The sequence below is a fragment of the Macaca fascicularis genome, chromosome 1 (genome assembly GCF_037993035.2).
Source record: "Macaca fascicularis isolate 582-1 chromosome 1, T2T-MFA8v1.1".
Taxonomy (NCBI): domain Eukaryota; kingdom Metazoa; phylum Chordata; class Mammalia; order Primates; family Cercopithecidae; genus Macaca; species Macaca fascicularis.
The window spans coordinates 134,373,113-134,399,748 of record NC_088375.1 but is presented as its reverse complement, the minus strand read 5'-3'; the positions used below and the strand labels follow the sequence as shown (position 1 = coordinate 134,399,748).

The following is a 26,636-nucleotide window of genomic DNA, read 5'->3' as shown; positions in this document are numbered from 1 at the left end:
ATCGGGCAGTGTTTTTTTCTTTCAGCATTTTGAATATATCATCTAATTCTCTCCTGGCCTATAATGTTTGTCTTAAAAAATCTGCTGTTAAGACTGATGGAGATTCCCTTATATGTAACTTGATGCTTGTCTCTTGCTGTTTTTAGGATTCTCTCTTTGTCTTTTGACTTTTGATAGTTTGACTATAATGTACTTCGGTGAAGATCTTTTTGGGTTGACTCTAGTTAGGCTTTTTCATTCTTTTTTCTCTTTTTTTTATGTGACTGGCTTATGAAATTCTTTATTCTGTTTCATCTAGTCTAACACTGAAGCTCTTGATTGGATTTTTTATTTCATTTATTGAATTCTTTAGTTCTGTGATTTTTGTTTAGTTCTTTTTTATGATATCTCTTTGTTGAATACCTCATTTAGATGATGAATTGTTCTCCTATTTTGTTTATATTGTCCGCTTATGTTCTCTTGTATCTCACTAAACTTTCTAGATATCATTATGTTGAATTCTTTTCAGACCTTTCATATTTTCTTTTCATTGGGATGTGTTACTGGAGAATTATTGTGTCCCTTTGGAGGTGTCGTATTTCCTTGCTTTCTCATGTTTCTTGTGTCTTTACATTGATACCTTTGCATCTGGTATAACAGTACCTTCTTCCAGTTTTGTGGATAGCTTTCATAGGGAAAGACATTTACCTACAGATACATGCATAACATTGGTCGGGTAGGGTGCTTTGGCTTTGATCCTGGGTGTGTGCAATAATATGTAGTCTCTATATGATTTCTTTGGCTATAATCAATGTCAGTGGGGTCTGTCTGGTTCCTCAGTGGCTTCAACTGAAGTTGTTAGTGGGGACTGTGGCAAGGCTTTGCTGGGGGTGGGGATGCCAGGCAGGCTCCAGTGGTGGCAGTGATGGACCAGGTATGCTGGTTCTTGGGTCCCCAGGAGGTGTATGCAGATACTAGCAGTGGTAGGTTCAGGTGGCTGGGCCTTGGGCCTCCCAGCAGCTTGTTTTAGTGCTGCTGGAGGCAGCAGTGGGCTGGGCAGGTGGGTGGGTCTTCCAGTTCTTGAGTGGCATGTGTGGCATTGGCAGTAGCAGGAGCAACAGTAGGCCAATCTTGGGTCCCCAAGTGGTGTACATGAGTGCCAGTGGTGAAAGCATAGGGCTAGGCAATCCATTGTTCAGGTCCCCAGTTTGTGTGCGTGGGTGGGTGCCAGCAGTGGTAGCAACAGGTTGTTCAGGTCAGTCGCTAGCCCCCAGGAGGCATGCATGGGCAGTAAACAGAGCAGGCTCATTTTCAAGTCCCTGGAGGCCTATGCAAGCAGTGGTGGGTGGGGCAGGCTTGTCCTCAGGCCCCTGGGTGGTCTGCACAGGTGCTGTCTGTAGCAGGTGGGGCAGGTTGATACCCAGGCTCCTAGATTACATGATTGTGTACCTGCAAGAGTGGCAGTGGCTGTGGAGATAATTTTGTCTTTGCTTGCCTGTTGCAACCGAATTTACAATAAGAAAGTTTAATTCATTTTGCATTATTGCCTAAAGTGTCCAAAGCTCTCTGGTACATAGTACAGATTCCTGAGACTGGCATTAACTGAAGCTTTAGATCCCAGTTCCCAGCCAGGTGCAACCACCAGGCATGCTGCCATAGTCCTTAAAATACATTTCTAATAGTACTCTTAAGGAACAAACAAACAAGCAAACATTAATACTATTACTGTTTTCTTTTTCAGGTCACATATCAGTTGAAAATTCTTACAACAGCATTATTTTCTGTGTCTATGCTTAGTAAAAAATTGGGTGTATACCAGTGGCTGTCCCTAGTAATTTTGATGACAGGAGTTGCTTTTGTGCAGGTAACTATTCAAGATAAGTATTTTTTTATCTTTATCGTGGTTTCAAACCCTTATTTATTTTGTGTAGAGAATATGGTTCTATTGCTTGTTGAAACCAGCAAATGTTATTCACCACAACTAACATATGTTTTGAGGGCTTCCTTTGTGTGACATACTACATTGGGAGTGTAAGTAATACAGAGGAATTAATCAAAATAAAATTATATTACCTACAGAAATGAACATTCTAATTAGGGAAACAAGACACTGCATTTTAAAGAAATGCAGTTGATTTTTGCTGGATATCTGTAGCATTTGAGATTATTAGCCACTCCCTTTTTATTTTCTATCAGCTTCACGATACCATTTTTTCCTGGTTCTTTTATCTTTCTAATGATTCCTTGTTGGTTTTCTTCATAGGGATCTCTTCTGTGAGACTCCCTTTAAATACTGGGGTTGCTTGCAGGTTTGTTATTTCTTCTAAGGTATACTTTTATTTTTGGAGATTTCATCTATTCTGGGGAGGTGTTAATTTTAATTTTTTTTTTTAATTTTTAAAAAATTTATGAGGCGGGTGGATCACGAGGTCAGGAGATCGAGACCATCCTGGCTAACACGGTGAAACCCCGTCTCTACTGAAAAATACAAAAAACTAGCCGGGCGAGGTGGCCGGCGCCTGTAGTCCCAGCTACTCGGGAGGCTGAGGCAGGAGAATGGTGTGAACCCGGGAGGCGGAGCTTGTAGTGAGCCGAGATCCAGCCACTGCACTCCAGCCTGGGTGACACAGCGAGACTCCGTCTCAAAAAAAAAAAAAAGAAAATTTATATAGAGACGGGGTCTCACTATGTTTCCCAGGCTAGTCTCAAACTTCTGGGCTGAAGTGATCATTCTGCCTCGGCCTTCCAAAGTGTTAGATGTGAGCCACCGTACTTGATCTTATTATTTATTATGATGATGATTATTTTTAGTCCTCAGTGATACTTGTTCTGATGGAAGGTTTTATTAATACTTATATCCTGATAATTCCTCAGTTCATGTCATCACTTTCCCTGAAGTGTGGTGTTCATATCGTGAATAAATTTTTAATTTTTTTTTTTGAGATGGAGTCTTGCTTTGTCCTAGGTTGGAAGGCAGTGGTACAATCTCAGCTCAATGCAACCTCCACCTCCCGGGTTCAAGCGATTCTCCTGCCTCGGCCTTCCAAGTAGCTGGGATTACAGGTGCCTGCCACCACACCTGGCTAATTTTTTGTGTTTTTTAGTAGAGATGGGCCTTCACTATGTTGGCCAGGCTGGTCTCGAACTCCTGACCTCGTGATCCACCCGCCTCGGCCTCCTAACGTGCTGGGATTACAGGCATGAGCCAATGTGCCCAGGCTAATATTTTTAATATTTATTTTAAATGAGTATTACAAAAGTGTAAGTGGCGTATCAAATTCATATTTTCATAAATATTGCTTAGGGTAAGCTAAAGTAGGCATTGTTTCAAACAGTAAGGTATTTTAAATTAGAAAGTTATTAATAGTTCAGGTGGAACATGAGTTTGACAAAACCATGAAAATGATAGGCAAATAACTGAAGCTTCAGGAACACAGACCTATAGGATAAAGCTCAGAGTGATTAGTGTGACACATTGAACCTTCTGAAATGTACCTACAGTTCCAGACTCATTTCTGCTGCTGCATACTTCACACTCTGAATTGCTACAACTGAGCTGCTTGTAGGGGCTATTTTGCACAGCTGAGCATTTATCCATTCTTTCTCTTGTGCCTACAATGCCTTCTCCCCTTTCTTTGCCTGGCTAACTCCTACCTTTAAGACTCAGCTGAGGCATAACATCACAGGCATAACATTTATGCCTTCTTCTCTACCACCATAGTACTTTGTACATATCTTTTCCGAAGTACTTATATTATAGGTAATTGCTCATTTGTATGTCTGTTTACCCCTACAACTTAAATTCCTAGAAGGCAGCAGCTGTGTTTCACTGCTCCTTCCATTCATAGTGCTTAATTAGCAAGACTCAAAACACAGTTTAAGATCAGGAAAAACAAATGATATTTGTTTTTACATGATTAGTTGTCAACTGATTTTATAGCCTGTAAGTACAGATGACTCCTGGGAAATCTTCAAGGATGATATTGGAGTTAAATTAGGTGTTGAAAGGTAATAATTATAATGAAATTTGCATACTGAGTACTTATGTGCCAGGTGCCCCACTTGGTGGTTATCCTTTATAATCTCATGTTATACCCAACTGTTTAAGGTAGATATGTTATTCTTCCCAACTTACAAAGGAGTTATTGAGACTCAGAGAGGTTAATGAAATTGCTTATGATCCCAATCTAGTAGTGGCAGAGCCAGAACCAAATCTTTTCACTATTTGTGTTTTAGTAGGTTGGAAACAGCAGAAAAAGTATTACATAAAAGGTATGTTAAAAAAAAAATACAGATGTTGATCTGTGGATAAGCACAAGATAAGTTAAGGAGTGATAATAGTCTTCTTTGATTGGAACAAATAATTGACAAAGATATGGTGAGAGATGAAATTACAAAATACAGATTGGTCCTAGATTATATGTGGTCTTCAGTATTGAGCCAGGAGCTTAGGCTTGACTGCTTTTGGCTGTAAGGCCTCACTGGAGAGTTGGAAGGGAGAGAGGCATATCAGAGAACTCCTATAGGCATGCAGGGTAGATTGGTGGGAAGAAAGACTGAAGGAATGGAGAGGAATTAGAAAGCATGACAATGACCTAAACTGTCAGGTTAATGGGATTGGAATGTCCCACAGCAGTGATGTAAGAGTTGTTCCAAGGGAAGAATCAGTATGAGTGTTAGACTAATAAATATCATAGAGAATGGAGAGCAAGGAGATCAAGAAACTTAAGTTTGAATAGTGGCATTTTTAATAGATACAAAGGTATCAAAAGGTATGTTTGCTTTGAAGAGGGATGGGTACATTTTAGTCACATTGGCTTTGAGAAGTTTCTGGATAGCAGCAACTGAAAATTTTGGACTTGAGCTCAGAAGAGATGCCAGTGCTTCTGTGAATCAGCTCTCCAGGGTAGAGGGGATTCCTATAAATATGCTGTAGAACTACACTGTCCAATAGGGTAGCCACAAGCTATATGTAGCTATTTAAATTTAATTAGTTAAAATTAAATAAAAATTTCAGTTCCTTGGTCACACTACCCACATTTCAAGTTCTCAGTAGCCACTTAAAGATAGTGATGACCCTATTGAGGGTGAAGATACAGAACATTTCCATCATCGAAAGGGTCTGTTGACTAGAATAAATATAAAGATTAGAGAAGAGAACACGGAAAAGAGCAGGTCATTTCAAGAGGTAAGGAATGAGTAGTCAGTAGTGTTAATTCTGTGGTGAAGGCAAGCTGAATAGAGAATGAACAATTTTATTATTAAAAATTAGTTAACATATTGATTGAAAAGTCTTTGGTAGCTATGAAAAGTACAGTTTCAGAAGGAAAAATGGCTTTAAGAAGTCCAGCTAGGTTGGATGTGGTGGCTCACACACACCCACAATCCTCGCACTTTGGGAGGCCAAGGCAGGCAGATTGCTTGAGCCCAGGAGTTTGAGACCATCCTGGGCAACATGGCAAAACCCTGTCTCTACAAAAAATACAGAAATTAACTGAGTGTGGTTGTGTGCAGCTGTAGTCCCAGCTACTGGGGAAGGTAAGGTGGATCACCTGAGCCCAGGGAGGTTGAGGCTGCAGTGAGCTGTTATCATGCACTGCACTCCAGTTGGGGTGACAGAGTGAGACCATGTCTCAAAAAAAGAAGTCCAACTAATAGAAGATCAAACTGAGGAGGGAAGAAATAGATGCAAAAGAAAATTTAACAGTAGTTATAGGATATCAATTGATTAGATTAAGGGTAACATCTAAGCCAGGGGGTACCATCCCTGGTGCAATGATCCTGGAGTCCCTTCCAACACATTTCATTTTCCAGTGTCTTGTACTCAGAGTTTTCCTTCACTGTCTGATGGACTATCTTTTCCTGACAGTGTTTGGGGTTCACCTCCCAACAGCTTCCCTTTATTATGCTTGATTTAGCACACCACTTTTCAGCTGATCTCTATTTTTGCTGATACAGCAGATGGGGATGTGAGATTCTCCTCCTTTCTTCTACCTATATTTGAGATGGTGCTTTTTAATAAATTAAACTTTAAGGAATTATCTCAGGGTAACATTGGTCTCTGTAAGAGATGAAATGTAAAATATTTATTATTTCTAAGGTACTTTTTGAAATTATAAGTTGTAATAGTAATATATTATCACTGTGAGGAAAAAAATCAAATGATTGTAAGGTTTTATGTTTAAAGCTCTCCTTTGCAATCCCAAAAATGATATTGGTTGCATTTTTAAGTTATGGTCTAAGAGTGGGCTCTCAATATGTTTATGTAAAATGTTATAGGAATTAAACTGCAATTTTACTTTTCTTCTTATTTAGTGGCCCTCAGATTCTCAGCTTGACTCTAAGGAACTGTCAGCTGGTTCTCAGTTTGTAGGACTCATGGCAGTTCTCACAGCATGTTTTTCAAGTGGCTTTGCTGGGGTTTACTTTGAGAAAATCTTAAAAGAAACAAAACAATCAGTTTGGATAAGGAATATTCAGCTTGGTAAGTTTTAAATGTTTTCTCATATTATTTTTAAAAGTGGTTATATTGTTATATTTAAAGATGTCTATACATCTTTAAGTAAATGAGCCTTGCATAAAATCTGCTATTGATCCAAATATCTGGCAATGTTCTTGTCTTTTAAAACATTTTAGTTTAAATGAACACCTTTTATTTAAGAATATGAAAAACTTAGATCTGTGACATAAAGGTATACATAGCCCATATCTGTCTTCACTATTTAGAGCCTTAGTAACTTTATCCTTGGTTGCCACTTCTTTCCCAGAAGGTTTTGCAAATACTTACATATTTTATTCCTGGAAAGGATGATTAAGATAATTAAGGAAGTTTGAAATGATGATTTTTTTGTCTCTGTTTTAAGATCTTTTTTTTTTTTTTTTTTTTGAGATGGGATGTCGCTCTTTTTGCCCAGGCTGGAGTGCAATGGCACGATCTGAGCTCACTGCTCGGGTTCAAGTGATTTTCTTGCCTCCGCCTCCAGAGTAGCTGGGACTACAGGTGCCCACCACCACGCCTAGCTAATTTTTGTATTTTTAGTAGAGACAGAGTTTTACCATGTTGGCCAGGCTGGTCTTGAACTCCTGACCTCAGGTGATCCACCCAAAAGCGCTATAGTCCCAAAGCGCACTGGGACTATAGGCATGAGCCACCGTGCCTGGCCTCTGTTTTAAAATCTTATGTGCTGTTTTATTTTAAAATGTTATGTTTTAGCTCTTAAATACTGCAGCATTTTTCTAACTGAAGGTAAATAGTTTAAAAGAAAAAAACCTCTTATATTGAAGCCTTTGAACAAATATTTAAACTTCTTTTAGTATTGTAATATTTAAATCCCCCTACGAAGATTCCAGCATTTAGTATTCCTGGCATACATTCATTTTGGGTGATGTCATATAGAACTGCCCATGTGAAAAGCAGCTCATCTGAAAATCAACACATTCTATTTTAAGCTTTTGTCCTTGTGACTTTGAGGTTTACCTTTGAAACCACTATTTTTTTTTTTCTGTCCATATACCATTTTATACATGAGGAAACTAAAGTGCAGAGAGGTTAAATAACTTGCCCAAGCTCACATTACTGGTAAGTAATGCACTCAGTATTTGAATTCAGGTAGTGTGGCTCTGTTGCACCATGTCTATCTTGATCAGCAGTCATACAGGCCCCTCTAGGCCCTAAATTGTCTGTACTCCTAATGGCCTATATTTTATGTCAAATCTTCCAAATTTTATTACAGTTCATCCTTCCACCTGTTTTCAAGTAATGTAATAACATATTGCACCTTCATTTTAATCACATAGGATTTCTTTAAGTTTCTCTGCAAAATTTGTAGAAATGTGTCTTTTTTTTTTTCATAAGAACATTCAAGGTAAATATTTTTAAAGCAAAATTTTATTAGCTTCTTTCGTTTGTCTAGAGAAAGTAAGCTCACAGGCATGAAAAGCATTAAGCAGTTTAATTCAATCTTTCAGAAATAATGTGTCTATAGCAGAGGGGTTAAGAATACTTACTTTTGAAATCAGACCACTCAAATCCTGGTTTCATCACTTACCACCTATGTGACCTTAGGGAAGTTACTTCTTTCTCTGCTTCGCTTTCCTCATCTGCAAAATGTTCTAAATTTTACTACCTATCTCATATATTACTATGAGGATTAAATGAAATTACTATATGTGAAGTGTTTAGAATAAAGTGTCTAGGCCAGGTGTGGTGGCTCACACCTGTAATCCCAGCACTTTGGAAGGCTGAGGCTGGCGGATCACTTGAGGTCAGGAGTTCAAGACCAGCCTGGCTAACATGATGAGACCCCATTTCTACTAAAAATACAAAAATTAGCCAGGCATGGTGGTGGGCACCTGTAATCCCAGCTACTCTGGAGGCTGAGGCAGGACAATCGCTTGAACCTGGGAGGCAGAGGTTACAGTGAGTCAAGAATAAAGTATCTTACGTATAGTAAGCACTAATAAATGTCAACTATTTATATAAAATACAATATCAGAGAAAAAGAAATAATCAAGGTTTGTGTGATTTGCCTAAACTTTTCTTGAATTGTAAGATAAAAATGGAAGACATATCAGAATTCATGGTTCTAATGTGCTTCATGGATTTCTTATTATTTGGTGACCTCATAAGCTCTAATGCTCATAGAAAAAAAATGGTAACAGGCTTAACGTTTTTGAAAAGATACTTAAATAATTGCTTATTACAATTCAGAATTATAAGAACAAATTAAAACAATGTAATAGCATTTTTCAAACATCAAATTGTCAAAGATTAACATGATAAGATCCAATTTTAGCTAGAGAATAGAGAAGCAGGAACTCTATTACCTATTGTTCCTAGGAGTATAGATTGATATAACCATGTTGGATTTCAATTTGCGAATATTTGGTATATTTGCTAAAATTTTAAATATGTGTAGGCTGTAATGTAAGAATTCCAAGTCTGGATAAGGATCTATCCTATAAGAGCACAAAGATAAGTAGTGTGAGCACCAGTAGTGTGAGCTTGGGCAAGTTATGTAACCTCTTTATGCTTTAGTTTCTTCATCTATAAAATAGACATCTACCTCATAGTGTTGTATATCAGTTAACATACAGGAAGCACTTAGAATAATTCCTGTTACATGCTGATACATACATATTTGCTATTATAATCCATACAAAGGAATATTATGCAACTGTTAGAATGCAGTAGACCTGTTCATGCTGACATGTATGACATGTATGTATCCTTCTATAATGTATACTTTTTTGGTAATTACGAAGTCTTACTTTCATAAATTAAAAAACTTTACTGGATGTGGTGGCTTGTGCTTCTAATCCCAGATACTTGGGAGGCTGAGATGGGAGGATTGCTTGAGAACCAGGAGTTTGAGATCTGAGCAACATAGTGAGACCCTGTTTCTTAAAAAAAATATATATATGTGTAAGGCTGGATGCGGTGGCTCACGCCTGTAATCCCAGCACTTTGAGAGGCTGAGGAAGGTGGATTGTTTGAGCTTAGGAATTGGAGACCAGCCCGAGCAACACTACAAAACTCTGTACAGAAAACAATAACAAAAAAAAAACACAAAAATTAGCCAGGTGTGGTAGCATGTGCCCGTGGTCCAAGCTACTTGGGAGGCTGAGGTGGGAGGATCGCGTGAGTCCAAGAAGTCAAGGCTGCAGTGAGTTGTGATTGTGCCTCTGCACTCCAGCCTGCTGAGTGAGAGAGTAAAATCCTATCTCAAAATATACATATTATATATATTATATATAAAACTCTTCTGATGGTATTTTTTACGTGTGTGTGTATATATATACACACGTACATATTTTATATATATAATACCATCATATAAAATACCATCAGATGTGTTTTGGCAATTATATGCCAGCATTAATTTCATGTTTGAAATTAGACATTAAAAGGATAGAGCTGACTTAAATGGAATTTTAGAGCATTTCACATCCTTTTCACTTCCTTTCTATTGTGGAATACTTTGATTAGTTATGACTTCATTTTTAAAAATTGCTTTACCCTTGCACTCTTTAACTGCATATATTTCAAAGGCTACCCATAAAAAGCGGTCCCTGTCAGCATGAATTTCTTTATTTATAGCCTAGCAATGCTTCCGGGAGTCTCTTATTCCAATAGTCATGTGATAGACTGTTTTTGAGGTGAGATTCAACATGAACAAGACAGTTTCTGCTCTTACCAAGTTGACTTTCTCTAACAGTGAAGCTTCAGTAACACAGAATCTAATGTTTTCTATGACTGTTTCTTAGCTGTGATTTTTTGGGTATTAATTATTAGTTATACTTTCAAAACAAAACTTTATTTATTTACTTTCTAGAGACAGTCTCGCTGTTTTGCTCAGACTGGAATGCAGTGGTAGAATCATAGCTCACTGTAACCTCAAACTTCTGGGCTCAAGTGATCGTCCCACCTCAGCCACCTGATTAGCTAGGACTACAGGCGTGCACCACCACACCTAGCTAATTTTAAAATTTTTTGGTAGAGATAGAGTCTTGCTTCATTGCCTGGGCGGGTCTTAAACTCCTAGGCTCAAATGATTCTCCTGCTTTGCCCTCCCATAGTGCTGGGATTTCAGGCGTGAGCCACTGTGCCCACTCTCGAAACTTCTTAATAAGGAAAAATGTTGTACTCCCTGCCTGAGCTTTTATATTTGTATGTACCAATGTGAATATATGAAAATCTAGATCTAGCAAGAGGAAGGTGGAAGAACAATGACATATTCCAAATGTGAGCAATTTGCACATATTTGAATGGGCTAGCCATGTAATCATCTAATTTGTGCATTGTATTATTTTAGTGCTCCAAAGTTGATAATGTCTGTTATTTTTTATATTCTGTCTTTGTCTTTTTACATTTGTATGTCTTTGTCTTATAGTCATAAACTAAGTATACTTTTGTTAAGTATACAAAACCAAGTAAAGATTTTTTAAAAAATCTAATTTTGGCTGGGCGTGTGCCTCACACCTTTAATCCTAGCACTCTGTGAGGCTGAGGCAGGTGGATCACGAGGTCAGGAGATCGAGACCATCCTGGCTAACACAGTGAAACCCCGTCTCTATTAAAAATACAAAAAATTAGCCAGGCGTGGTGGCAAGCACCTGTAGTCCCAGCTATTCAGGAGGCTGAGGCAGGAGAATTGCTTGAACCTGGGAGGCGGAGGTTACAGTGAGCCGAGATCACACCACTGCACTCCAGCCTGGAACAGAGCAAGACTCCGTCTCAAAAAAAAAAAAAAAAAAGAAAGTAATCTAATTTTATCAAAAAGAAAAAGTTAAGTATAAAATTATTTGGAATGTCAGTGGAAAAAATATTTCTCTTCAGAAAAACTAAATGATACATCATGTAGACTTTACTTTTTTTTAGGTTTCTTTGGAAGTATATTTGGATTAATGGGTGTATACATTTATGATGGAGAACTGGTATCAAAGAATGGATTTTTTCAGGGATATAACCGACTGACCTGGATAGTAGTTGTTCTTCAGGTAAAGCATTTAAAGTCTTAGATTTAATGTTAATAAACTCTATTTTAATATAGAGAATCAAAGTAGCTCCTGATATGCTGATATGAGGGGAAAAGGTCACTACTGTTAGTGCTCTCGTGTCTAGTTTATTCAAGGAAGTTAGAATAGAAGTGATCTTAATGCTGTAATGAAATCTTATTTTGAAAAGGGATCTTTAATGAACTTTGTGGTATTTAAATGTAACATAATGAAAATACGGGTTTAAGAATAAAAGAGCTGAAGGTTAAGGCAAATATAACTTTGGATTTTTCTATAAGTCTTATCATTGTGCAGGAAGTCTGGGTCAGCCATTAAGACCCAAGAAGCAGATCTGGATATTTAATTGTGACAATTCATAGCCTCATATTGTAGTTACATATTGGAAAACGTCTGTCAAATTCAGTTTATATATAGCTTGGAATTGTTCAAGGGTTGAGTAATTAATTACATCTTTAAAAAATACATATGGAGAATTCTAGAGGATATAAAAATGAAGACACAAGTCACTATCCTTAGAGCCTCCTATTCTTCTAGAGATATTTGAAGCCTAAGAAGCAAGGCTCCAGAAAGGAAGGTGAAGGTGGCAAAGGATAGTTGTGTTTTTTTTATTTTTATTTTTTTGAGACGGAGTCTCGCTCTGTCGCCCGGGTTGGAGTGCAGTGGCCGGATCTCAGCTCACTGCAAGCTCCGCCTCCCGGGTTTACGCCATTCTCCTGCCTCAGCCTCCCGAGTAGCTGGGATTACAGGCACAGGCGCCTGCCAACTCACCCGGCTAGTTTTTTTTTTTTTGTATTTCTTAGTAGAGACGGGGTTTCACCGTGTTAGCCAGGATGGTCTCGATCTCCTGACCTCGTGATCCACCCATCTCGGCCTCCCAAAGTGCTGGGATTACAGGCTTGAGCCACCGCGCCCGGCCAGGATAGGTGTGTTTTAAAAGCAGGTAGGATACTTCTATTTTTATTTGTTTATTTGTTCATTTTTTTGGAGATGGAGTCTAGCTCTGTCACCAGGCTGGAGTGTAGTGGCGCGATCTTGTGTCACTGCAAACTCCTCTTCCCAGGTTCAAGTGATTCTCCTGCCTTAGCCTCCTGAGTAGCTGGGATTACAGGCATGTGCCACCACGCCCAGCTAATTTTTGTATTTTTAGTAGAGACGGGGTTTCATCATGTTAGCCAGGATGATCTTGATCTCCTGACCTCGTGATCCACCCACCTGGACCTCCCAAAGTGCTGGGATTACAGGCATGAGCCACCGCGCCCAGCCGGATACTTCTATTTTTAAGATAGCAGAAAAGGAGACAAGGATAAGTGAAAATTTGAAAAAAATAATTAAAAGAAAATTTGAGGCGGAGATAGGGTGAGTCAAGAGAGTTTATGTATGATGTGTCTTATTCCAGCAAAGAGAAGAAGCCCCCTTCCCTTAAAAAGGGTCTGAAGATATGAGAAAAATAAAAAATGTTTGGTATAACTGGTATGAAGGATTCAATAGGGAGTAAACAGATGAATGACAACATTGCCAAAAAATATTGGGACTGAAACATTAATTTGTAGTAAGCTCAACTGGCATAATTTATGACTTTCTCTAAATAAAGCTTCCATCATAGAAGAGGTGTTTTGAAAGTTGTTATAGTAGGTAACCCAGATTTGGAAAATGTTAAGTAGTCTTTGGCAGAAAGCAGAACTGTGTAGTATAGTAAAACCTCATTATTAAAGTAGCTACAATTGGGAATTTGAGAGGGATTAGGTAGAAAGTTCTTTCTACAGTCTTAAAGAAAGAGCACAATTAAAATTGTGCCTTAGAAAACTTAATCTGACAGTAATAAAAGGTGGAATTGAACGGGGAGAAACTATAGGAAAAAAGTCAAATTAAGAGGCTATTGAAAGGCTGTAAAATGACTCTGATTACTAATTTTACTCAAAAGTAAAAATATTTCACTATTTAAAGTGACCAGTCCTCTCACGTTTGTCCAAACAAGTGATGTTTAATTACTAAATTGGATAATGATAGACATTTTATTTGCAATATGGTCAAACTCCATTATAACAATTGCAGATTATCCTGGTAGTTACTTTTATTAAATGCCTTTTGAAATAAGAGGGCTATTGAACAAAACCTGTAAGTCTATTTGTTGTGAGAGATGTTTAAAATCAATCCCTTACTATAATGGGATTGAATTTATAGGACAAAAGCTTAAAGCTTTATTAAATAATGAAATTGTTTTGAAATGCAGTTTTATATGTGTGTTTTAAAAAATATTTTTTTAAAACTTCTGCAGGCACTTGGAGGCCTTGTAATAGCTGCTGTTATTAAGTATGCAGATAATATTTTAAAAGGATTTGCAACCTCTTTATCGATAATATTATCAACATTGATCTCCTATTTTTGGCTTCAAGATTTTGTGCCAACCAGGTAAAATATTCTTTTCTATTTTTTTAATCCCCAAAAGTATATAGAAAAATTAGAATTCTCCGTAAGGTGATCTGATAAATTTGAAGAAGCATTGAAATATAATTTTAAAAATTTATTTAACTGTGTTTTAAAAATATTTCAAATTAAAGTCATGAAATAAAGTCTTCTTCTGAAAAGTTTTTTATACAAATTTGGCTGGCCAGAATTTTCCCAATAAATAGATGTGAATATTTTCCCTGCAAAGTAAAAAAAAGTGATATAAAAAAGTTAATAAGTCATATAAAGTCATAAAAATAAGTCATGTAATGACATTTTTAAAATACGGAATTTACATGACTTCCTTGAAGAAGACAGTTTATATAGAGAATGTGGCTCATGAGGAAACTCAATTAGGTGGTAGCAGGAAGAGCAGACTGGAAAGGAATTGCAGGAGGAGTTATAAGTGAGGAAGGAGACCCAGGACTCTGTAGTTTTATGGATGCTAAGGGAGGAGATGGCATCAGGAAAAATTGAGTGTAATGAATATCCATTACAGACAGCATTGAAAATTCTAGTATTTTGTTTAATTTATAATCCCAGACTAGTGGGAAATTTTAATTGTTTCCAGGACACCACTCTTGGTTTTCCTCCAACTTTACTCTTCTCCTGATTTTCTCAACCTCTAAACTTTGGAATCTCCCAAGGATCTTTTATTTATTTATTACTTTATTATTTATATGTTTATATTTTTGAGACAGGATCTCAGTTTGTCACCCAGATTGCAGTGTAGTGGCATGGTCATAGCTCACTGCAGCTTCAAACCCCTGGGCTCAAGCAATCCTCCTGCCTCAGCCTCCCGGGTAGCTGGGACTACAGATGTGCTTTGTTGCCCAGGCTGATCTTGAACTTCTTACCTTAAGCAATCTTCCCACCTCTGCCTCTCAGAGTGGTGGGATTATAGTCATATGCCACTGCGCCGAACTCATTTGTGTTTTTGAGAATGAAATAGGATTATGGATGGAATTTGGCACTATAAAAATATAATATCCTTTTTATATTTTTATATTGAACTTTGATGGTTTTAATTATTTTCTAGCAATCTAGACAATAGGTCTGGAACATACATGTTGAGATTTGTAGTTCTTATGAGATAAAAATTTAAAAGCATTTCTGTTTTCAGCTTTGTATGGAAATGAATCACTTAGCTAGTGAGACTTAGACTAACAATGAACACTTATATCTTAATTTTGTAACCTTAATCGTATTCCCTGTTCATAAGATGAGGAAATCATATGTTTTAATGTACTTTGAGAATGTTTGCACCTTGCAGATTTTTAGATTTTACTTTCAAAATCATACCTTTGGCCGGGTACGGTGGCTCAAGCCTGTAATCCCAGCACTTTGGGAGGCCGAGACCGGCGGATCACGAGGTCAGGAGATCGAGACCATCCTGGCTAACCCAGTGAAACCCCGTCTCTACTAAAAAATACAAAAAACTAGCCGGGCGAGGCGGCAGGCGCCTGTAGTCCCAGCTACTCGGGAGGCTGAGGCAGGAGAATGGCGTGAACCCGGGAGGCGGAGCTTGCAGTGAGCTGAGATCCGGCCACTGCACTCCAGCCTGGGCGACAGACCGAGACTCCGTCTCAAAAAAAAATAAAAAAATAAAAATCATACCTTTTTTTTTTTTTTTTTTAAAGAACCTTATGTAAGGCTGAGGTAATTAAATCTTTGAATTATGCAGAGAATAAACAAATAAATGAACAAGTAAGCCAACAGAGGGACAAAAGAGTAGTAGTTTGGCAATGAGATATATGCCTGCCCGTAAATTCATGTTTCTGAGGAAGTATATAAGGTTTGTTGGGTTGAAGATAGAAAGAGAAAAGACAATGATACTGCCATTATTGAATGAATGAATGAACGAATGAATGAATGAATGAATGAATATTTTGAGAATATGCTCAGGACACTCAGCCAGATGGAGAAGATGGATTCTTTTTCCTAAAATAGGTAACTAAGCCCTCTGTCTTTATGCATCTTACCTTTGTGGATAATACATTTTCAGTAATAAATCTAGTGACATTTTCTCAATCTTCATTCAATTCTATCCTAAATGTAATAATATATTTGCCTTTAGCCTCATTCCACCTCCTGAAACTGGGTTGGTTGGTTGTTTGGCTTCTCTGAAATGGTATGCCTATACTTGCCTTTCTGATTGTCCCTTTGGTAGCTTGTCAATCCTTGCTCCCTCTCTCGGCCATCTCATCCACTGCCATGTCATATCTGTCTTCTCTAGGAAGATAAGTTCAAATTTCACCTAAACTCTAGATCCCTTTATTCTATTGACTGTTAGACATCTCCATTGATACAATATCACCATTACCCACTTCCCTAAATTATTTTTCTTGTGCTTGTTATTTTGCTTATTGGTGTTACCATTCTTCCATTTAGGGTTGCTTATTCTTTTATCAAAAGTTTATTAAGTGTCTACTATGTGCCTGCTGGCCACCGTGCTAGCTCCTGGAAAAGGAGTGCATGAATGAGACACAATTTGTTGTCTTCAAGGTCATCAAGGTTTGGTGACCATCAAGTGATTGCAAAGACAGATGTGAATAAATGAATTATAACAGTATGTTCAATGCAACAATGGAAGTATACATATAATAATTCTGTTAGAGGGGGCTCAGATCCTTGAAGTAATCATTACATTCTGATAGTTTTTTCCTAATATATATATTTTTTTCTGGGACAATTTTCTCTCTCAGAACCATCTAAAAATTGCTGGCTTGAGAAACAGGTGTTTCCTGACATTATTAGGTATTCAAGTAGATCCTGCTAAAGATATTATAGAAAGGATTCCTGCAGTGGATACAAAGGTAGACCATAGAATCTTTCAGTTGAGCATGAACTTTCAGTCCATGCCATTCCAAAGTTCCAGAAAGCTAAGAATAGTTCATAATGACTAATGAAGACAGTGTCTAGTAATTAATAATTACCAAATATTAATGTGGTAGCAATTTCTTCAAGATACATTATAGGATGTTTTATGTTATCCTAATAACTTTATATGTATAACTGCAAGTCTTTTGAAGAGTTAACCATTTGCATCAAGTCAAATCTAGTTATAAATCATAACAGATAATTACTGAGCTCCCTGTATATGCTAGGCACTGTGGGTACCACAGTGAATGAAGAGCACGTGGTTGAGCAGGGGAGTGGACTTATGCATCATTTAATGGCAGTGTGGTAAGTGTTATGCTAGGGGAGTTCTGCCTAGGGGAGTGAGTCTTGGAGACATTAGACCTGAATTATGAATAAGGATTTTCTAAGAAGCAAAGAAACTGTGGACAGAAGGAATAGTATCTCTAAAGACACTGTCAAGAAGGTGTATGTTGTGTTCACTGAGTGGAGTGGCTGAATTATAGATTGGGTGGCATGAAGTGGGGAGGATGAGTTTGGAGGGACCATATTATGAAGGGCCTTTTAATAATGATTAGTAATTATTTTTCATTTACAGACAATTAAAAAAAAAACAGGAGCATGGCTTTGGATTATTAGTAGAAACTTTAAATCCAAAACTAGCTTATGTCTCTATAATAGCATTTTAAAAAATGTACACATTAAAAGTTAAGATTGCACTTTGGGAGGCTGAGGCAGGCAGATCACTTGAGGTCAGGAGTTCGAGACCAGCCTGGCCAACATGGTGAAACCCTGTCTCTACTAAAAATACAAAAAATTAGCGGCAGGTGGTGGTGCACAGCGGTAATCCCAGCTACTTGGGAGGCTGAGGCAGGAGAATTGCTTGAACCTGGAAGGCGGAGGTTGCAGTGAGCCGAGATCACACCACCGCACTCCAACCTGGGTGACAGAAGAGACGCCATCTCAAAAAAATAAATAAAAGTTAAGATTCAGGCCGGTCACAGTGGCTCATGCCTGTAATCACAGCATGTTGGGAGTCTGAGGCAGATCACTTGAGCCCAGGAGTTCAAGATCAGCTTGGGTAACAAAGTGAAACCTCGGCTCTACAAAAAATAGAAAAGTTAGCCAGGTGTGGTGGTTTGCACCTGTAGTCCCAGCTACTTAGGAGACTGAGCTGAGAGGATTGCTTGGACCCTGGAGGTCGAGGCTGCAGTGAGCCATGATGACAGCACTGCACTCCAGAGCCTGAGTGACAGAGTGAGACCCTGTCTTTAAAAAAAAAAAAAAAAAGTTAATATTTGTAGTCTAGTCTAGTTCACATATCCAGTCTTCATTTCCAATGTATCGTAAGGTAGACTGTATCTATAGATACATAGGATAAAGAGGAAACCAAGAACTCCCTGCATTTAATGTAATTCCTTTTGTAAAGCATCCTATAAAAATTGGTCCTGAGTTTTGCTTATTACTATCTTGGATTTTAAACTAAACTTTACCTTGGTTTAACATGACAGAATAAAATTTTCCTTTCATATGTTCAACTGAAGAATTAAGACCTTTTGTTATTGAATGTATTGTATACAAAATCCCTATTAAGGTGAAATACAGAAGTTAAAATATCTTTGTTTTAGAAGACAGTATAGTGCAGTGGACGAGGTACAGGCTGTAGAGTTAGACATACCTGAGTTTGAATCCTCTTGAAGTTATGGGGCTTTAGACAAGTTCTTTAAATTCTTTAAAACTGTTTCCTCATGTGTAAAAAGTGAATACTAGTACATCTTCATAGAGTTGCTGTGAGAACTCAATGAAATAATGCATATAAAGCACTTAGCCAGATACCTGGAATGTAGTAGGTACTCAAGATTTGTTAGCTGTGTTACTGGAACATTTTTCCCCAAATTATAATTATTTTTATAGTAAAGTAATAGAAGGAACTTATTCTGCTTTTAATCTGATTTTCTCTTTTTTATTTTGTCTTCGTCTTATTCAGTGTCTTTTTCCTTGGAGCCATCCTTGTAATAACAGCTACTTTTTTATATGGTTATGATCCCAAACCTGCAGGAAATCCCACTAAAGCATAGTTGTATACTATCTTTAACTGGTTTTTCACGATGGTGCACTAGGAATCTCGACATTAATCTTGCACAGAGGACTTCTACAGAGTCTGTGAAGATATCATCATGCTGAATCTGATCATACTGTTTTTTTAAAAGTTTAAGGATAAAATATGTGTATATGTAACAAAACACATTGCATCTAGAAATCAGAACTTGAAAGTATTTCCAGGGATTAGAATTAGAAGGAATATTAGAGAAAACTTGAAATCTGAGTTTAAAAAGATTTTACCTTTTTGATTGCTGCAGAAATGTCCTATGCACTCTTTGCAAGAGCACACAACAGATGTCAGATATCAATTTTTGCAAATTAGATTTAATGTTATTGTTTTTATCTTACTCTTTCTGTACAGATATATCAAATCACATGAAATATTTAAAGTTTGAAAATTATAATTACCTATAAAGCTGTGAAAAAATAGAAGTATAATTTGAAAAAACATTTCACTTATCAGAGATTTTTATATTTATACAAAAGATTACTAAATGAAGGATGGCTAAATGTTTTTTGTTCAATTACATAAAAATTAATAAAGTAATATTCTCGGTCTGATTTGTCAGAGAATAAATATCATATCTAAATTTAATGTAGAGATACATACTATTTCTCCATATGAATTTTAAGATATTTTAGTGCTTCAAGACTGCTGAAAGCAATCCAGTTGCTCCTGTGCTAGCCAGAGAATTTTATAGTAATGGGAGGTTAGCCCCTAATCTCTTCATTGCATTTCATTTCTGTAAATCAGATTAAATCCTTAATATTATTTTAAATTAAAATTTGTAATTGCCATTAAATTTTCAAAATGTAATTTAAAAGGATTAAATACTCATTTAATAATTTGAAATAATTATTGTATCATATCTACATTTGGAGAGTTTTGAATTATCAAGCATATACTGTATATAGTTAGAAAGTTATTAAATGAACATTTTACTCATTGATCTGTAAAAACTTCTTTACAACTGTTGACAAAAAGAACATTCAAACAAATAATAGTACAGATGTCAGTGACTGAGACCAAAATGACTTTTCTTGGAGACATTCCAGATTGCCATATTACATTATTTTGAACAGCGCTATAACTTTAAATCCAAAGCTGCTCGGAAGAATTTTTTAGGTCTCTCATAAGCCTGTTCTTCCCTGATCACACGAGTGGGAGAGGTAGCCAAATTTTGAATTCCCCTTCTGTGTTCCCACAAGAGCTGCTGAGAAGGCCGGGTGCAGTGACTCACGCCTGTAATCCCAGCACTTTGGGAGGCCGAGGCAGGTGGATCACAAGGTCAAGAGATTGAGACTAACCTGACCAACATGGTGAAACCTCGTCTCTACCAAAAATACAAAAATTAGCTGGGCATGGTGGTACGTGCCTGTAATCCCAGCTACTCGGGAGGCTGAGGCAGGAGAATCGCTTGAACCCGGGAGGCAGAGGTTGCAGTAAGCGGAGATTGTGCCACTGGCACTCCAACTTGGGTGACAGAGTGAGACTCTGTCTCAAAAAAAAAAAAAAAAAAAAAAAAGCTACTGAGAAGGAGCCACCATTTTGCTTTAAAATAGTGGTTTTTTTTCCTTTTTAATGAACACTGGAGCTGAGGATTCAGATTACATGAGTTATTTAATAAGTTGGTTAAAGGGAGAGAGAATATATTATAAATGGTAAGAAGATTTGGTGAGCAAAAATGCTTTCTATAATTTGAATATGGGTTTAATTTAATTATTAACTATAGACAGAATTACTTACTGAGTATAAGAAGTATTTTACTGGCTGGGCGCTGTGGCTCACACCTGTAATCTCAGCAATTTGGGAGGCCGAGGTGGGTGGATCACAAGGTCAGGAATTCGAGACCAGCCTGGCCAGCATGGTGAAACCCTGTCTCTACCAATAATACAAAAATTAGCTGGGCATGGTGGTGCACGCCTGTAGTCCTAGCTACTCAGGAGGCTGAGGCAGGAGAATTTCTTGAACACACCAGTTGGAAGTTGCAGTAAGCCAAGATCGCTCCACTGCACTCCAGCCTGGATGACAGCAAGACTCTGTCTCACAAAAAAAAAAAAAAAAAAGAAATATATATATATGTTTACATACACACACACCCACAGTATGAATGAAAAAAGTAAAATACTTTTTTTTTTTTTTTTTGAGACAGAGTCTCACTTTGTCGCCAGGCTAGAGTGCTGTGGCCCGATCTCGGCTCACGGCAACCTCCCACTCCCTGGTTCAAGGGATTCTCTTGCCTCAGCCCCTGAGTAGCTGGAATTACAGACGTGAGACACTGTCCCCGGCCTACACTGTATATATTTTTAAAGACTGTTCTAATAGATATAAAAACTGTAAAAAATAAGTATTTTTATATAGCTCTCATGGATTTTATTAAACAGAATTTGACTCAAAAATACTATGTTGCAAACTGTTGGGTACACTTGCCTAACGTGAACTGGCAGTGTTACCTTGCTTTTGCAGTAATAATCTACAGATTGCAGGGCTCATCAACTCCATCCAAAGTTTAAAAGCATTTAAAATTACCAAATCTTTAAAATCACTTTGGTGGTGATTCCAAATTGGTACCAAGCAAACTTTGTGGATTCCCAACATGATTTTCAGTAACCACCCTTTAGAATTTGCTTAATAAGTTCACCACATTTTGAACATGGTAGTTTTAGATTGCAATAATATTCAGACTTACATTATTACTTACTGCTACGTAAAATCTAAATCCTGCAAATGCACAGAATTCAAGATGAAATATGATTTATGTTTAACGCACATTGAAGTATTGGTTGGGTACTTAAATGTATTAATGCAGTGTGCATTCACATTTAATCAGGTTTAGTCTGTTTCTATTTTAATAATTTAAAAAACTTATACAAGTAAATTAGATATTAGACATGTTACAGTGGTAACACATTTTTAGGTGTCAAAACGCAATTTTCAAAATTTCTAATGAAAGTTCTAAAAATGTAAACAAGAATTGTAAAAATGGACAAAGTAGTCAAGTATATTTTCAAAGCACGATTTTATTGGGCAGGCATAATTTATATTTTGCTTTTCTAGTGGGTTTGAAAATGTTTATTAGAGATTGGGCTATGTGGTTTATAATTTTTAATTCATAAAAATATACATGAGAAGGTAGACCTATGCCCTAGGATCATGTCACATATACAGATAATGCCATTTCCTTATGTGTGTGATGTATATTTTGATGACCTCCACAGGCCTTACTGTATCAAGCTTTTATAATGATGACTCCCATCATTATTTAAATTCCTATACTTTTTGTTTGTTATCACGCAACTACTTTGTTCAATGTGAAAATGTGCTAACTTATGGGAGAAGAGTGCCAATCGATAGTTCTTTTAAAAGTTAAGAATATGGTATTTGGGAAGAAAAGTTTGAAATGCAACAGATGGATGTTTCAACACGGCAGTATTATATTATCAATTCTTTAATAAGTGATTTTAGAGATGTTATAGGCTACTTTTATGGTGGAATATATAGTTTAGAGATGCAAAACTTAAATGTTTACATCAATTTATATTGAATGTCATAATTTCATGGAAGGAAAGGTAGCTTAATATTTAGATTCTAAGGAGATATAATCTGAAAGAAAACTGGTTATGTTCTCTACACTTACTGTAATACTGATTATTCTTACATATCAAATTATTGAACTTTTAAAATTGCATTGTACAGTCATTAAACTGAGTTGGGTTTTTTCTTAAAGGGTTTAGCATCGCTCATTTGATTTACACATTCACATTATAATATTTAATTATCATGGGTGAATACGTTACATAAAAAAGGTTTATAAAAGTTATTTATGCTATATTGAAAGTCATCTTATGAATCTCCAGGTTATTTAAAGTAGTTACAGGAGCAGAGAACAAGCACCTTTATCAAAATCTGGTCCTATGTGCCTTGCTTTACCAAATACCTGATTTTTCTGGAGGGTGTTCCTGTAATTCACAACTTTAGACACATGGGCAAAATTAGGATGTTTTAAGAATAAATACATTTCTATTTTTTTGGTTGTTTCAACATTAGCTCTTTAAATTCATTAACAAAATTAAAATAGGTATATTACAAAAGCATAAACATTTGTGAACAGTGCTTACTTAAATTGTGATACTATTGCTCCATCACTGAACTTTTTGAAACTTTAACAATTGTATAAAACTGTCAGTTTGTTGTTTCATTTGTAATTACAAAATATAATTTACTGTAATTTAAAAACTTTTTAAAATAATTTGGATCCTGACTTTGTCTATATCTGTATTTCATTTGTTTAGAAAGATTCTTTTGGGTTTGAGAATGTAATTTGTATATTTAAATTTTTTATGGACATAATTGAAAGGAATGTATAAACTGGTCTTTTGTTAAATGGTTTTTAATTGATAAACTTCTCTTGTCATTTTTGGTATCCAGCTATTACTTATTTAATAGATTTATTGAAATAGATTATTTTCATAAAGAACTCTATACAAATCTTTTTCTATATTTCCTTATTTTCCTATTTACCTGTGTCTGTGACCTAACCTATGAATTTGTCTTCTCTCTTTATATATCAGAAATGAGTTGCTGATCTTTTTCTCTAGCTCTGTAGTACCTCTATCACTATCACATGTGATCTTTCATCCTTTTCTCTAGCCCATACTGTAGCATGAAAGACTGGGTTGGCCAAGTGCAGTGGCTCCTTCCTGTAATCCCGACACTTTAGGAAGCCAAGGCAGAAGAATCGCTTGAGCCCATGAATTTGAGGCCAGCCTGGGCAACATAGGGAGACCTTGTTTCTACAAAAAATCTTAAAAATAAAAGTAGCCAGGTATGTTGGCATGCACCTGTGGGGCCAGCTTCTCAGGAGGCTGAGGCAGAAGGATTGCTTGAGCCCAGCAAGTTGATGCTGCAGTAAACCATGATGACACTACTGGACTCTCGCCTGAGTGACAGTGAGACTGTCTCAAAAAACAAAAACTGAAACAACAAAAAAAGAAATATTGGGTTTATTTAAACTAGTTAGAATTTATGTTAATAACAGCCTAACATTTTTTGTTTTAAATATCTCTAGGCTAGCCTCAAGGTTAAGTAATTATAGAAGTTTGGTATATATTTTCTTCATAATTTGGATATAATTGCTTCAATTGTGACCGTCAATGGAATGCATGGAGATAAATTGTGTTAATATACAGGATTTTAGTCCTGTCTCTACTGCTGAAGTAACCTTACACAAAATACTTTGTAAAAAATCACTAAAGTGCCAGCATTTTAAAAATGTTTATTTTTCTTTGGTAACCTCTCATGAAAAGCACTAACTAAAAATGTTTAATAATCTTTTTTGTATTACAGTACTTCTTTTGTTGGAAATATATCACAATCCTCAAGTTCCAGTGCTACGCAAAAATATAATCTGAATCTTATAGATAATACGACCTTTTTTTTTTTTTTTTTTGAGATGGCATCTCGCTCTGTCACCTAGGCTGCAGTGGTATGATCTTGGCTCACTGGAGGAACCTCCACCTGCCGGGTTCAAGCAATTCTGCCTCACCCTCCATAGTAACTGGGATTACAGGCCACGCCACCACGCCCAATTAATTTTTGTGTTTTTAGTAGAGATGGGGTTTCACCATGTTGGCCAGGCTGGTCTCAAACTCCTGACCTCAGGTGATCTGCCTGCCTCGGCCTCACAAAGTGCTGGGTTTACAGGCATGAGCCACTGCACCCAGCCAATACTGCCTTTCAAAAGAGACTGATAGTGACTAGCATTAGTAATCATACTGGTGGGGGTGGGCTTTTTTGGGGGTTTTTTTTGAGACAAGGTCTTCCTCCCATCGCCTAGGCTGGAGTGCGGTGACACAATCTTGGCTCACTGCAGCCTTGACAGAGCTCAAGCGATGCTCCCAGGAGCCTCAGTCCCCCAAGCAGCTGAGAATACTGGTGCGCGCCACCATGCCCAGCTAATTTTTGTATTGTTTTGTAGAGGTGGGGTTTTGCCATGTTGCCCAGATTGGTCTCAAACTCTTGAGCTTCAGTGATCTGCCTGCCTTGGCCTCCCAAAGTGTTGGGATTACAGGCGTGAGCGACCACACCCAGCCCATACTGGTCTTTCTTACAGTTTTTAAAAAGAGAATTCCTTTAAGGCAGGACTGATTACATATACACTCTAGAAAAGAAAACAGCAAGGAAGAAATAAATTGCCCTCAATTACCAAAGATTTGAGCTTCTACTATGGCTGAGAGTGTTTTGGTCATTGCAAATTCTGGGGTTTCCCAAGTTCACCCTCAATTCTGGCTAGAAAGATAAAACTTACTGAAAGCTGTTACACTCACAGTCATATTTATTACAGAGAAAGGAAATACAAATTAAAACCAGCCAAAGGAAGTGACACATAAAATAGAGTCTAGGAGTGGTCCAAACTTGAGCCTGTTGGTGTCCTTTTCTTGTAGAGTCACGGAAGGTGTTATCTGCTCCTGACCACAATGTTTGACAGTACACACATAGCATTGCCATTCAGGGAAGCTCACCTAAGCTTTGGTGTCCAGATTTTTATTGTGGCTCTATTAGTTGGCATGGTTGATTTTTTTTGCCCATGTAGTTGTCCTCTCTTTCCCACGTCTGCCCCTCCCTGGAGATCTGGTTGACATCAAGACTTCAGGGCCTCACCAGAGGTTATCTCCTTAGCATAAACTGTCAAGTGTTGCCTGAGGAACCCACAATGAATAAAGATATTCCTATCATTGAGAACTCCCAAAGACTTACACCAGAGCTTTCTTTGGATGGGCCAAATTTCTTACTACACAAAGATCATTCATCTCTATACACATCCTTCTGAATTGATGAGGATGATACAATCAACAACAATTCTTTTCAGAGACTTTTAATTTTTTTTTTTTTTTTTGAGATGGAGTCTCGCTCTGTCACCCAGGCTGGAGTTCAGTGGCGCAATCTCAGCTCACTGCAACCTCTGCCTCCTGGGTTCGAGCAATTCTCCTACCTCAGCCTCCCAAGTAGCTGGGATTACAGCTATCTACCACCACGCCCAGCTAATTTTTTTGTATTTTTAGTAAAGACAGGGTTTCACCACGTTGGCCAGGCTGGTCTCGAACTCCTGACCTCAGGTGATCTGCCTGCCTTGGCCTCCCAAAGTGCTGGGATTACAGGCATGAGCCACCACACCAAGCCCAGAGACTTTTAATTTATATATTTTCATTTTTAATTTTAGAATATCTGTCAAATTATTCTGAACATAACATGAATCTAGTGTGGAAAAATGTTTATAATCAGATACTGTGTTAAGAACATATATATACATATACAGAGAGCATAGAATTGTCATTTAGTTTTCAGTTCTTATGTATAATAACAACTTTATAAATGCTGGACTATTTTAAAGGACGAAATTAAAACATGGTTTATAAATGTTTTACCTGTACTGTATATTAATAAACAATTTTGAACTAATTTTAAATTAAGCATTACCTATCACCATTATAAGGAAGAGCTAAAACCTGATGCCAATTGTTATTTTGGCTCACAGTAGGACTTCACGAGTGTTAGGATCACATTTTCCTCCCTTGGACCTGAGAATCAGGTGTTTTTCGTTGATGCATTTATTTTCATTCATTCATTTAGGATTTCTAAAATGTTAGAGGTAATTTGTTTAAAACAAATAACATGGTGTTCTTTTGGAAATATACAGTTTATCTTAGATATACACTTTCCTCTTTTGAAAGGT

General features: G+C 37.1%; 1 protein-coding gene and 1 long non-coding RNA gene across 15 annotated transcripts in view; one reads left to right on the top strand and one right to left on the bottom strand.

The window, feature by feature from the left end:
• The window catches only part of SLC35A3 (solute carrier family 35 member A3), a 59,553-nt gene extending 33,184 nt beyond the window's left edge, over positions 1-26,369 (top strand). For 4 of the 14 annotated variants that reach the window (XM_074000821.1, XM_065549091.2, XM_065549094.2 and 1 more), the window contains 5 exons: positions 1,721-1,843; positions 6,295-6,463; positions 11,360-11,478; positions 13,772-13,905; positions 24,251-26,369. In XM_074000821.1, coding sequence (XP_073856922.1) covers positions 1,769-1,843; positions 6,295-6,463; positions 11,360-11,478; positions 13,772-13,905; positions 24,251-24,380 — 627 coding nt within the window. In that variant the 5' untranslated portion in view covers positions 1,721-1,768 and the 3' untranslated portion in view covers positions 24,381-26,369. Of the gene's footprint in view, positions 1-1,720; positions 1,844-6,294; positions 6,464-11,359; positions 11,479-13,771; positions 13,906-18,787; positions 23,307-23,554 lie in introns of those variants that run through there. The other 10 variants (XM_074000825.1, XM_074000814.1, XM_005542613.5 and 7 more) reach the window with 6 other exon arrangements.
• On the bottom strand, positions 15,094-17,617 carry LOC141407625 (uncharacterized). The gene is made up of 2 exons (XR_012417303.1): positions 15,559-17,617; positions 15,094-15,243 (listed from the first exon to the last, which is right to left on the bottom strand). It is a non-coding gene; the product is annotated as an uncharacterized lncRNA (long non-coding RNA).
• Positions 26,370-26,636: the final 267 nt, after the last annotated feature.